At 28.5% G+C, this 12,178-nt stretch overlaps 4 protein-coding genes across 13 annotated transcripts in view; 2 read left to right on the top strand and 2 right to left on the bottom strand.

Moving 5' to 3' along the window:
* Nucleotides 1-2,356, bottom strand: part of LOC119609667 (atypical protein kinase C) — a 47,052-nt gene extending 44,696 nt beyond the window's left edge. For 2 of the 3 annotated variants that reach the window (XM_037964528.1, XM_037964529.1), the window contains exons 1-3: nt 1,883-2,352; nt 738-1,070; nt 543-663 (exon numbers count right to left, since the gene is read on the bottom strand). In XM_037964528.1, coding sequence (XP_037820456.1) covers nt 543-663; nt 738-908 — 292 coding nt within the window. In that variant the 5' untranslated portion in view covers nt 909-1,070; nt 1,883-2,352. Of the gene's footprint in view, nt 1-542; nt 664-737; nt 1,071-1,882 lie in introns of all 3 variants that reach the window. The other variant, XM_037964530.1, reaches the window with a different exon arrangement.
* Nucleotides 2,357-3,776: 1,420 nt separating this feature from the next.
* LOC119609671 (protein ANTAGONIST OF LIKE HETEROCHROMATIN PROTEIN 1-like) lies at nt 3,777-6,091 on the top strand. Of its 2 annotated transcripts, none has more exons than XM_037964543.1 (3): nt 3,777-3,907; nt 4,176-4,576; nt 5,231-6,091. In XM_037964543.1, the coding sequence occupies exons 1-3, from the start codon at nt 3,892-3,894 to the stop codon at nt 5,978-5,980; spliced, it is 1,167 nt and encodes a 388-aa protein (XP_037820471.1). In that variant the 5' UTR covers nt 3,777-3,891; the 3' UTR covers nt 5,981-6,091. The 2 variants fall into 2 exon arrangements, with proteins under 2 accessions (XP_037820471.1, XP_037820472.1); XM_037964544.1 differs by lacking the exon at nt 3,777-3,907 and having other exon boundaries at nt 4,010-4,576; nt 5,231-5,306; nt 5,377-5,488.
* On the bottom strand, nt 4,573-7,382 carry LOC119609672. Its single transcript, XM_037964545.1, has 2 exons — nt 6,729-7,382; nt 4,573-4,914 (listed from the first exon to the last, which is right to left on the bottom strand). The coding sequence occupies exons 1-2, from the start codon at nt 7,098-7,100 to the stop codon at nt 4,645-4,647; spliced, it is 642 nt and encodes a 213-aa protein (XP_037820473.1). The 5' UTR covers nt 7,101-7,382; the 3' UTR covers nt 4,573-4,644.
* Nucleotides 7,383-7,861: 479 nt separating this feature from the next.
* Nucleotides 7,862-12,178, top strand: part of LOC119609669 (caskin-1) — a 79,932-nt gene continuing 75,615 nt past the window's right edge. For 2 of the 7 annotated variants that reach the window (XM_037964537.1, XM_037964542.1), the window contains exons 1-2: nt 8,747-8,765; nt 10,827-11,031. The gene's annotated coding sequence lies outside the window, so the exon portion shown is untranslated. Of the gene's footprint in view, nt 8,766-10,826; nt 11,032-12,178 lie in introns of all 7 variants that reach the window. The other 5 variants (XM_037964541.1, XM_037964533.1, XM_037964539.1 and 2 more) reach the window with 4 other exon arrangements.

Here is a 12,178-nt window from a genome sequence, read left to right as displayed (position 1 = left end):
GTTCTAGTTCAGTTCTAGTTCAGTTCTAGTTCAGTTCTAGTTCAGTTCTAGTTCAGTTCTAGTTCAGTTCTAGTTCAGTTCTAGTTCAGTTCTAGTCAGTTCTAGTTCAGTTCTAGTTTCTAGTTCATTAGTTCAGTTCTAGTTCAGTTTCTAGTTCGTTTAGTTCAGTTCCTAGTTCAGTTCTAGTTCAGTTTCTAGTTCAGTTCTAGTTCAGTTTAGTTAGTTCTAGTTCAGTTCTATTTCTAGTTTCGTTCAGTTTTAGTTCAGTTTTTAGTTCAGTTTTAGTTCAGTTCTAGTTTCAGTTCTAGTTCAGTTCTAGTTCACTTCTAGTTCAGTTCGAAGAATGATCTCTTTTGAGGATATTTCTTATAGAAAATGTTTATTGGAAGACTTATAAAACTTAAATTTCTATTTGCTAGGTAAAAATTTAACTTTTAAGGTTTATTTTTCTAACTTAATACTAAAACTCGTTTTCTCTTTCTTTTTTTCTTCCTTTTTTGAATTTCAAATAAACTAACAACATTAAAACCTTTCCCACTTACCATGTATTAACAACTCCGGATTATGATTCATTTCATATAAACGTATGGCTTCATCCAATTCCATTTGTGTTGATATTGTACAGGGATCATGTTCCTCGTCCACCCATTTAATGGTGAAAGGCTTAAAAAGAAGAAAACAATATTATAATAAGAATTTTTATTAGAATTTCAATAACAAATGAAATACAAACTCACTTGATCCAATGAAAAACGACAATTTTTACGTATTTCATAGCACAATTCTTCATAGGTTATGTTCTCCTTAATATAACTGATCATTACCTCACCACTATAGGCAGTTTTAACTTTAATTTCATTACCAGCACCATCGCCATCTGGTAGAATTTGTGAGGGCATTTTCTGCATTGGTTTATTATATGTTTAAATTATGAAAGTTTATTTAACGGTATTTTGCTTGTTATAATATTGTTAATAAATTTAAATGGAAAATTATAAACGTTGAAAATTAAACTAAAGTTTTATTTTTTTATTTTGAAACATGCACTTTTTAAAACTTAAGTTAAAGAACTGTAAATAAAAAATAAATTTAAGAAAATTTATAAGAAACTAGATTTTAAAGAAAATTTTATAAATTAAAAACAAATTACAAATAATTTAGGAATAAGATTGTAAAGTTTTATTAAGAAAAATGTTCAGACAAGAAATTTTTCAGAAAACTGTATGAACAAGACACTTTTCTAAAGGAAACTGGCCGGGTAAGACAAAAAGAATTTTCTAAAGAAAAATTTCTGTATTGACAAGACACTTTTCTCTAACACTTCCTAGACAAGACACTTTTCTAAAGAAAAACGTTTTTTGAAAACATTTTTCTAAATAAATCTGTCTGTACCAAACATTTCTAAAGAAAACTGTCTTGACAAGAAACTTTTCTATAGTAAACTGGCTTTACGGGAAGCGTTCCTAATGAAAACTGTCCAGACATGACACTTCTTAAGAAAACTTTCCAATTAGATTTGTTCTACAAAATACTTTTTCTAAACCGAACTATTCGGTGGTACATTGTTCGGCTTATTGGCAAAAAATAACAATCTGGCAACTCTATATATTTTAGGTTACAAAAAACAGCATCCTCCCTTTTTTTTCCAACAAACAAACGTAAACAAAGAAAATTTTTAAAAGAAAACTCAACAAGTGGTTGTCAAAATTCCAACAACGACTAAATAAAATGAACATTTTTACCAACTAAATAATTACTCACAATATTATTAGCACAAAATTAATTTATCATTTAACAATTTACAACTAAAAATAACACATTCAGCTACAAATTTAACAACAAAATTTTTAAATTATTTAATCATCACCAACTTTAAACTTACATTATTTTACTTATTTAACTATTTTATTTTCTCTTTTTTTGTCTTTAATCTTTCACAAACAACTACGGTTTCCTTTACTTTTTCCACTATTCTTTTTTTTTCTTTACTTTTGTAGTTTTTCCACATCAACATGCAACAATTTTTTTTGCATAAATTGTCGTCTGTACGTGAGTGAGAATTTTTTCTTTCGTTTTTTTTTTTTTTTTTTCTTATTAACAAGGAAAAGTTTCTCCAGACTGTTTTCTTGGCATTTCAACTTTTCCTTTTTGTTGTAAACATACAATTTGTGTTTTTTATAAATTTTAAACAATACTGATTAATACTAAAATATTTTTTCTATAAAATTTTAAATAAAAACAACGAAAAATATTAAAAAATTGTAGGTAGATTTCTTTAAAATAATTTTTGTTCTTTTTTTTGAGGGAAATCAACGCAATTTTTTATGTGTCACCTACAGAGACCTGCGTCGGTTCGGCTTAAAACCTTCTATGGCTAGCCGTCGAAGAAATTTTAAAACCGCCGCCGTCGCAAAAAACTTTTCAGCTTTAGACGGCTTGAAATCTTTCTCCATATTTTGTATAATTTCCTAAACACTTTCTAATTTTTTGTTTCGATTTCGCAGAAAACTGAATGTTCTTCATTATGCACAGTAGGACATAATAAACACCTTGTCCAAAAAACTCTTAACTTTCTTTTGAGCAAAAAAGTTGTTTGTAAAATCTTATCGGGAAAAGGGGCATACAAATTTAATATGACATATGTAAGTTTGGACTAGGTCATGGACGTGTCTGGTTATCACATCTGCCCCATGTTATTAGTGCTTCAAGTTGGTGTACTGTAGGGTGTTTTAATAATCGTACATTTGTAGTTTGTTATAGTGTTCTTTTGTTTTGTTTTTGTTTGCTTTTATTGTGCGAAGCAGATATGTGATAGGGGTTCCGGTGGACCACCCCTGCAAAGAGATTTAAAGCTAGGGTTCTATAATTGAAACGAAAAGTCGACTTTTCGACTTTTTGCATTTTATGAAAAGTCGATTTTTCGACTTTTCGACTTTTTTCATTTAAATAAAAGTCGACTTTTCGACTATAAGTATTTTATAAATAGTCGACTTTTTTCGACTTTTCGACTTTTTTCGACTTTTTCCGACTTTTTTCGACTTGTCGACTTTTTGACAATTTTTTTGACTTTCTACTTTTTTCCGACTATTTTTTTACTTTTTTCGAGTTTTTCCGACTTTTTTATCCACTTTTTTAAAATTTTTGACTATTTTTGACTTGTTTCTACAATTTTCGATTTTTTGACTTTTTCCGACTTTTTTCGACTTTTCGACTTTTTACGACTTTTTTCGACTTTTTTCGACTTTATTCGACTTTTTTCGACTTATCGACTTTTTTCGACTTATCGACTTTTTTCGACTTTCAGACTTTTCGACCTTTATTCACAAAGTCGACTTTTCGATTTTTTTCACAGACGATAGTCGAGTTATCGACTTTTTTGGAACAAAATAGTCGACTTCGACTTTTCGACTTTTTTCGACAAAAAGTCTATTGTTCGATTATTCGAAAGTCGATTTATAGAACCCTATTTAGAGCTACTCAGTAAATCCACACACATGCCCAAGCGAAGCTTTCATAACAGTTTTCATATCATTCTTTTGCGTGAAACATGAAAAAATTCGGAAAAATCTTAAAAAGGACCTTTTAAAAGAAATAAAATTGAAAATCTCAATTTAAAATATTTTCCAAAATCATAATAAACAGTTTTAATATCGATGACAAATTTTAAAACACAGCCGAAAACCGCCGTTATTGTTTGTCAGCACAGGGCTCTGGTCATTTACTACAAAAAAAATCACATCGTCTAAACAGTGTTGCATTCGCTGTGCAGTAAAGTGGAGTTGTGCAGTGTAATATGAGTGGCAACTCTTAAATGCAATGTAGTGATTTTTTCATTATAGTAGTGGTACTAAAAAACGTTGGAAAAAAGAAAAATTATTTTCTTTAAAAAAAATGCACAAAAATTTAGGTATTTATTTAAATAATTATTAGTGTTTTTAAGTGCCTTGTAAAGTCGACTTTTCTTTTAAGAAAAAAGTGTCCTAGTCTTATTGTCTAAAGAGCAACTGGACAATATGGCAACACTTCAAACTGACACATCAAAATTCATTTAAAAATGTTTGTTTACAAACAAAAACAAATGTATTACAAACGTTTAATATTTAATTATTACTCAAATTATTGTTTATTTCACAAAAAAACTATACTTATCCTTTAAAATATGAACCGTACTGAAGAGTATTGCATAGCTATTGCTCTAGCTCAAGCCATTAAACAAAAGCAGCAGAATAAAAGAAAGCGTCTTTGGATGAACGAGTGCTTTAGGAAAAGAAATCAGTTTACGCATGAAAAACTCCTCCATGAACTTAAATTGGGCACGACAAGTGATTTTACCATAGATGAAGATTCCTTTGAGGAAATTTTAACTTTAGTTGGACCTAAAATACAAAAACAAGATACACAAATGCGTGAGGCCATCTCGCCGGCTCAACGTTTAACTATAACTTTATATTATCTGGCTACAGGCAAATCATTTGCGGATTTAAGAGGCATTAGCTATATATCGGAACGTGCTATAGGGCGGATTGTTTTGGAAACATGCAATGAAATAAACATTACACTAGCAAATTATATAAAGGTAAACTGAACGTTTATTTAATAAAACTTAAAATAAACTTTTTTCCTTATTATATGCATGTATGCATATTAAATTATATGCTTCTCTTCACAATTGTCTAAAACATTTAACATCATCGAATTTCTATGCAACATTCCCAGTTGACCTTCGAAAAGAATTTCATTTATGAACTTATCGGCATAAAGTCTTTGAGTCGGGCTCATATTTTTAAATTTAACAGCCCAACTTTCGATAATTTTGTCACATTCGTCTGGTGGTTGACTGAGACGTTTCGCTGCCAAAATCATTAATTCTTCAGCCGGATCTGGCTTTTTACGTTTCTTTCGTTTCGCGTTATTCTGCAAAAAAAGAAAAAGAGTTGGAATGACATTTTAGCTATTATAAGAAACTTTAATAAAGAAAAATATCTTTATAAAACACTTTTCTAAGGGGAACTATGTATCTTCACAAGATAATTCTAAAAAACCTAACATCGCAACACATTTTTCTAATAATAACTTTCTAAAGAAAACTTTCCAGGCAAGACATTTTCTAAAGAAAACTGTCTTCACAAGTCAAATGCCACTCTATAAACAAGTCCATAGCCTTTTTAAAATCCGAAAAAGATAAAAATTTTGTACTATTTTAAGCGAATTTTCATCTTTTTCTTAACAGCTACCCTCCAACGAAGATGAGTGGAAAAAACTTGCAGCAAACATCTATCACAATTCAAATTTTCCCAATTGTTTAGGTATAATAAATGGAAAGCACATTCCTATAAGAAAACCATCTAAATCTGGTGCCTTATATTATAACTATAGAAAATTCTTTAGCCTGGTCCTAATGGCAATAGTAGATGCAAATTACGAATTCATTATGGTGGATGTTGACACAAATGGTGGAGTATGCGATGGTTATGACAATACAACATTTGTAAGGACATTAACGGAAGGCGCATTAAATCTACCAAAGTCAGGCGTTTTGCCATCAAGCGAACAGGAAATGCCTTATGTGTTTGTGGGAGATAGTGGTTTTCAGCTGACAAACAATATATTGACACCATTTTCTCAATCGTATCTAAGCGATGAAGAAAGTATTTACAATTATCGCTTGAGCTGTGCCCAACGTATTGCGGAAAGTGCTTTTAACATATTACTTTCCCGATTTAAAGTTTTACAAAGAACAATTGGTCTTTCGCCGGAAAAAGCTCAAACTATTGTTTTAACTTGTTGTTATTTACATAATTTTTGGATCAGAAAGATGAAGCGGAAATGTATTTCTGTAGAATCAGTGAACTATCACCTATCGACGCCATTGCAAAGAACACATTGTAAAAATGCTACAAGCGCTGCTCAGTTAGTGAGGGACCAATTTTGCAGTTATTTTAATAATGAAGGACAAGACTTGTGGCAAATTGTAAATTGATCGACTAGATGTGTATATATTTGGATAATGTCGTCTAAAATCTAGTCTAAAGTCGAGTCTATTATCTTGTCTTTAGTCTAATCTAATCTATGGTATAGTATATAATGTCGTCTACAATCTAATCTATAGTCTAGTCTAAAGTCGAGTCTATAATCTAGACTATAGTGTAGTCTATAGTCAAATCTAATTCTAATCTATGGTCTATAGTCTAGTCTATAGTATAGTATAGTCTAGTTTATAGTCTAATCTACAGTTTAGTCTGTAATCTAGTCTATAGTCTAGACTATAGTGTAGTCTAAAGTCTAGTCGATAGTCTAATCTTTGGTCTACATTGTGGCTTATAGTCTAGTCTCTATTCTAGGCTATAGTCAAGTCTATGTTCATATTTATAGTCTAGTCCATAATCTAGTCTATAGTCTAGTGTATAGTAGAATCTACAATTTAGAATATAATCTGCTCTATGGTCTAGTGTATAGTCCAATCTATAGTTTAGCTTATAGTGATGTCAATTGTCTAGTATATAGTCCGGTCTATTCTCTATACTCCAGTCTTTAGCCAAGACTATAGCGTATTCTATTGTCTAATCAATCGTCTATTCAATGGTCTATAGTGTCCTCAATAGTCTGGTCTATATTCTAGTCTATAGTCTGGTCTATTTCCGGAATAGGTTACAACTAGTAAAACATCCATTTCTATTAAAGATGTAAACAAATCCACCACAAAAATATACTTCTTAAATATGTCTTACCTCTACTTCATTTTCGTCACCATCTCCTGCTATGGTTTGCGATGCATTTGGCTTTAAACTCTCACGAATAAAATCTAATGCTTCGAAAAAGAACAAATTTGATTCCGTTTGGCCATTATCAGACGTCCCTAATTCCTCTAATTTTTCAATGCGTTTTAATTCCTTACGGTAGGCAGTTCTTAAGGAGTTAATTTTCATCGCAACATCTTTTTTCTCTGCTTTTGGTTCTAGTTCGCGATATTTTTTAAGCAGAATCTTGTACTGAAGATCTTTTTCTTTTTTATTGTAATATTCTTTGGACTTAATTTGCCATAAAGCGGGTAAACTACGATAAACTTCAATAAATTCTAGTATGAATTTTTTATTTTTCATTTTTTTTTATTTCTGTTTATTACGCGTACATTTATCAAACTGAGTTCAATTTTTTTTTTGTTTTAATTTTCATCAAATTCACATCAACCCATTGGTGTGTGTTTGATAGTAAGTAAACAAAATGGCAGTTTGATTAGTCAGTTTGACGTGAGGCCTAGAGTTCTATAGTGTTAGCAAAAAGTCTACTTAACGACTTTTTGCTATTTTGTTAACGTTTACTTTATGAAGAAGAAATATGTATTGTTTTAAAATATAATTTTCAAATTTTTTAAACTATTTTTTTTAATTTTTTCTCAAGAAAGATATTCCTTAAAAAGTTTCACGTAATTAAGTTTTATTTTTGATTTATCCATTTTATCAGGATAAACTCCTCGAGTTGGAATTTTTCCAACCAATCTATAGAACGATCTATAAAACGCTAATATAGTGACAAATTTATATAAAAATAATTGTTAATTTTAAAAAGTTTCCACAAAAAACTCAAATATTTTCATAAAAAACAAGACAATTGAAGTAATACCAAAACATTGCATAAAATTTATTTTAGTCTCTTTTCCGCGAGGTATAACATCTGGCATCTCTATTTGCTTGTCACTTGCATTACAACAGAGTTGTTTTTTTCTGTAAGCCTTGCCATATGTGTTTATCCCAAAATAAACCTTTTTTCTAAACCTTGTTCTAAAACTAGCAACAACAACAACAACATGAAGCAGCAGTACTAAAAAACCAATAAAGAAAATCAACCCAAAAGAGATAATAAAACCAGTTTTTCAGTAGATTTTCGTTTAGTGAGACGTGTTTTTATAGAGATATTTCTTCGTTTCTTTTTGGATTTTACAAAAATGTTACTTTGGTTTTTATAAGTGTTTTTAAAAATAATAAAAGCAGATAAAAAAAATTATGTACGCCTACGTTTATAACTGAATTATGTGTAAAAATCAAATTACTATTATTGATGAATTAGCTAAGAAAAAAAGTGTAAATATTTATTAGACAAAAACAACTACAATTCATAGAATATTAATGAATAAATACAAAAAAGGGCACGCTTTATTAAAAAAAAAAATAATAAAATTTCTGTAAAATAACACAAAAAGGTAAAATATTAAAATAGAAAATCATTAAGTGACACCTGACAACAACAAATAAATAACAAGAAAATGTGAAAAACTAAAATGAAATATACATAATTATCCCTTTTGGAAAAGTGTTTTTTACATGAATATTAATAAAAAAAAAAAAAACGGAAGAAATTCAAAATCATAAGAAATTTGCCATAAAAACAAGTGATTAAATTGGAATGAATGTTTAAAGGAAAAACAAGAAAAATAAAAGAAACCTACATACACTACAAACACAGGCAGACGTATGTAATGTGAAACGTTAATTAATCTTTGTGATTTTTATAAAGAAAATGTGAATTGAAACAACAAAAATCGGGGCTGAAATTAAAATTTTATGTGTCTTTTTTTTCATTATTTTGTTTTTATTACTTTATTCCTTGTATTTTATGAGTGTATTTTTCCTATTTTTTTATGTGAATGTGTGTGGATTTAATTGCAATGTTGCCAACTTTCTATATGGAATAAATTACTGCAAAACGCTGTATTAAAAGCGTTAAAAAAGAAAGGATTATATGCAAAGTTTTGGAAATTAGTAGAAACAGTAAATATTTAAAATAATGATCAGAATACCTATATTTTCTAAAAAACTGCCTTAAAAATATTTTCTATAAAAATGTTCTTAACAAGGAAGAATTTATTAAAGAAAACAGTTCCAAAAAAGTCTCTTGATAAGAAATATTCTTTAAAAACCTTTGCACAACAAATTTTTTTAAAGAATAGGTACGTTCTTGTGAAGAAACTTTTCTAAACAAAACTGTCGTGACATGAACTTTTCTTAAGAAAACTGTATTGGCCAAAAACTTCTAAAAAAAAACTTTTCTAAAGAAACAAAAGACTTTTTTAAAAAAAACTTTCTTCACAGAAACTTTTCTAAAGAAAACTGTCTGCCAAATACATTTTCTATAAGAAAACTGTCTGTACAAGATACTTTTCTAAAGAAAATGTCTGTACAGGACACTTTTCTAAAGAAAACTGACTGTAGAAGACACTTTTCTAAAGAAAACTGTATATGAAAGACACTTTTCTAAAGAAAACTGTTTGTGCAAGACAGTTGTCTTTAGAAAAGAAAACTGTCTGTAGAAGATACTTTTCTAAGTATCACAAGATACTTTTCTAAAGAAGACTGTCTGTACAAGACACTTTTCTAAAGAAAAATTTCTCTGCAAGACACTTCTCTAAAGAAAATGGTCTGTGCAATACTATTTTCTAAAGAAACCTGTTTTTACAAGATACTTTTCTAAAGAAAACTGTCTGTAAAAGACACTTTTCTAAAAAACTTTCTATGCAAGACACTTCTGTAAAGAAAACTTTCTATGCAAGAAACTTCTCTAAAAAAACTGTTTGTGCAAGACACTATTCTAAAGAAACCTGTTTGTACAAGACACTTTTTTAAAGAAAAATTTCTGTACAATACACATTTCTAAGAAATCTTTCTGTACAAGACACTTTTCTAAAGAAAACTGTATGTATAAGACACTTTCCTTAAGAAAACTGTTTTAACAAAAAACTTTCAAAAGAAAATAGTCCTGACAAGACACTGTCTTTCTTGACATGAAACTTTTCTAAAGAAATTTGTCTTGATTCTTAACAAAGCTATATTATAAGAGCTTTTTCTAAAGATAATTTTCTAAAGAAAACTGACAATATAAGATACTTTTCTAGAAAGAACTCGCTGTACAAGACACTTTTCCAAAGAAAACTGTCAGTATAAGACACTTTTCTAAAGAAAATTGTCTTTACAAGGCATTTTTCTAAAGAAAACTAAAAAAATGACTTCACAAGGCAGTTTTCAAAAGAAAACTTGCTTTATAAGAAACTTTTCAAAAGAAAACTACAGACAACTGTCTTGACTAGGCTTTTATCTAAAGAAAGCTGCTTTGACAATAAACTTTTCTAAAGAAGACTGTCTTAAGAAGGTAACTTTCTAACGCATCTGTAAAGAGAATCAATTTTTCTACAGAAATTTGTTATAATGATGAATAATAATGAAATTTTTCTTAAAGAATTACCTTTAATTAAGAACTCGCGATTTTCTTACAATAAAACGCTCCATTTGCTGGAAAAAAATCACTCAATTAGCATCATTAAATCCCTGATTGTTTTTCGTAAATACACAACCCAGCATTCATTCATTTAATTATTCCAATGTTAAAGCCGTTTTTTTTTTTGTTTTATTATTTCTGTACTTTAATTATATTTTGTTTAACATTATTACTTTTTTTTTGTTTTATTTTCTTCTATACATTAAATTTTATTAATGTAATCTCTGTTCGTATGTATGTATGTTGAAGTGTTTGTTTGACATTTGATTTCTTAATACAAGATTAAATTTATTAGATTTTGTAGTTGTTCTTGTTGTTTTGTGCGTGTCTTCTTCTTATGTTCTTTTTAATAGCAAAATTTAATCTTTATCTTGTATATTTTTATTATTCTTGTTGTTTTAAGTTGTGAGTAACAAGTTTATTACAGAATTATTATTAAAAAACAATTAAAAATTTTGTTTTGACATTACTAGACAATTGTTGAAAAATTGTCAACAATTAATTTGTTATAAAATAAAAATCTATATTTTTTTATGATTTAAAAAACAACTTTTTTGTAGTTATATTTATTTAAAAATATGTGGAAAAATAAAACTCACATAAATGAAATTGCCTGCTAATAAAAAACGAATAAAATTTAATCAAAAATAGTGTGAAAGTGTCATAAAAAAATAAATGTACAATTTGGCAACTCTAATTGTTGTGAATGAAACAGTGGTGCCAGCAACGGAATAAAACGCACAAAATTTCTTGTGGAAAAAACAGGTAAATAGAAAAATTACTTAAATTTATAACTAAAATTAAGTTAATATTTTGAATAATTATTTAAAATTTTATTAAAATTTGAAATTTTTACCAAAATATTATATTTCAACAAAAAAATTCCTCCCAAGACTTTTTACTTTAGGAAAGTTACAATTTTCTTTAGAAAAGTTCTTGTCAAGACAGTTTTCTTAAGAAAATTTTTTTGTTATGACAGTTTTCTTAAGAAGATTTTCTTGCAAGGGCTGATTTCTCGAGAAAAACTCTTGTCAAGAAGGTTATCTTTAGAAAGGTTTTTTGTCACAACTGTTTTCTTAAGAAAATATCTTGTCAGGACAGTTTTCTTTAAAAAAATTACTTGTCAATACAGTTTTCTTATGAAAAGTTCTTGTTATGACAGTTTTCGTAAGAAAAGAAAGTTTTCTTACAAAAGAGTCTTCTCAGGACAGTTTTCTTTAAAAATTTACTTGTCAAGATGTTTTTTTTAGGATAGTTTTCTCAAGAAAAGTTCTTGTTATGACAGTTTTTTATGAAGATTTTCTTGCAAGGGCAGTTTTCTTTAGAAAAACTCTTGTCTAGTAGGTTTTCTTTAGAAAGGTTTCTTGTCACAACTGTTTTCTTAAGAAAAGATCTTGTCAAGACAGTTTTCTTACCAAAAAGCTCTTGTCAATAAGGTTTTCTTTATAAAAGTTACTTGTCAAGACATTTTTCTTTAGAAAAGTTCTTGCTATGACAGTTTTCGTAAGAAAATTTTCTTTCAAGGGCAGCTTTCTCTAGAAAAACTCTTGTCAAGAAGATTTTCTTTAGAAAGGTTTCCTGTCACAACTGTTTTCATAAGAAAAGATCTTGTCAACACAGATTTCTTACAAAAAAGATTTTGCCAAGAAAGTTTTCTTTAAAAAAGTTACTTGTCAAGACAGTTTTCTTAAGAAAATATCTTGACAAGACAGCTTTCTTAAACAAAAATCAGTTTTCTTTAAAAAAAATCTCTGGTCAAGACAGTGTTCTTTAAAAAAGTTACATGTCAATACATTTTTCGTTAGTAAAGTTTTTATCAAGACATCTTTCTTTAGAAAAGTTTTTGTCAATACAGTTTTCTTCAGAAATTATTATTGTGAAGGCAATTTTCTTAGAAAAATTTCTTCCAAGA

The sequence above is a fragment of the Lucilia sericata genome, unplaced genomic scaffold (genome assembly GCF_015586225.1).
Source record: "Lucilia sericata isolate MDLA Ls3-8-SP2 unplaced genomic scaffold, ASM1558622v1 Contig001033F_arrow, whole genome shotgun sequence".
NCBI classification, from domain to species: domain Eukaryota; kingdom Metazoa; phylum Arthropoda; class Insecta; order Diptera; family Calliphoridae; genus Lucilia; species Lucilia sericata.
This window is presented reverse-complemented; position numbering and strand designations above follow the sequence as displayed.

Excerpts from the sequence above, each read along its gene's own strand:
- LOC119609672 (XM_037964545.1), bottom strand. The coding sequence starts at position 7,100 with ATGAAAAATAAAAAATTCATACTAGAATTTATTGAAGTTTATCGTAGT. Across the intron at positions 4,915-6,728 it reads GTGACGAAAATGAAGTAGAG|AATAACGCGAAACGAAAGAA; the intron begins GTAAGACATATT and ends CTTTTTTTGCAG.
- LOC119609671 (XM_037964543.1), top strand. Across the intron at positions 4,577-5,230 it reads CACTAGCAAATTATATAAAG|CTACCCTCCAACGAAGATGA; the intron begins GTAAACTGAACG and ends TTTTCTTAACAG.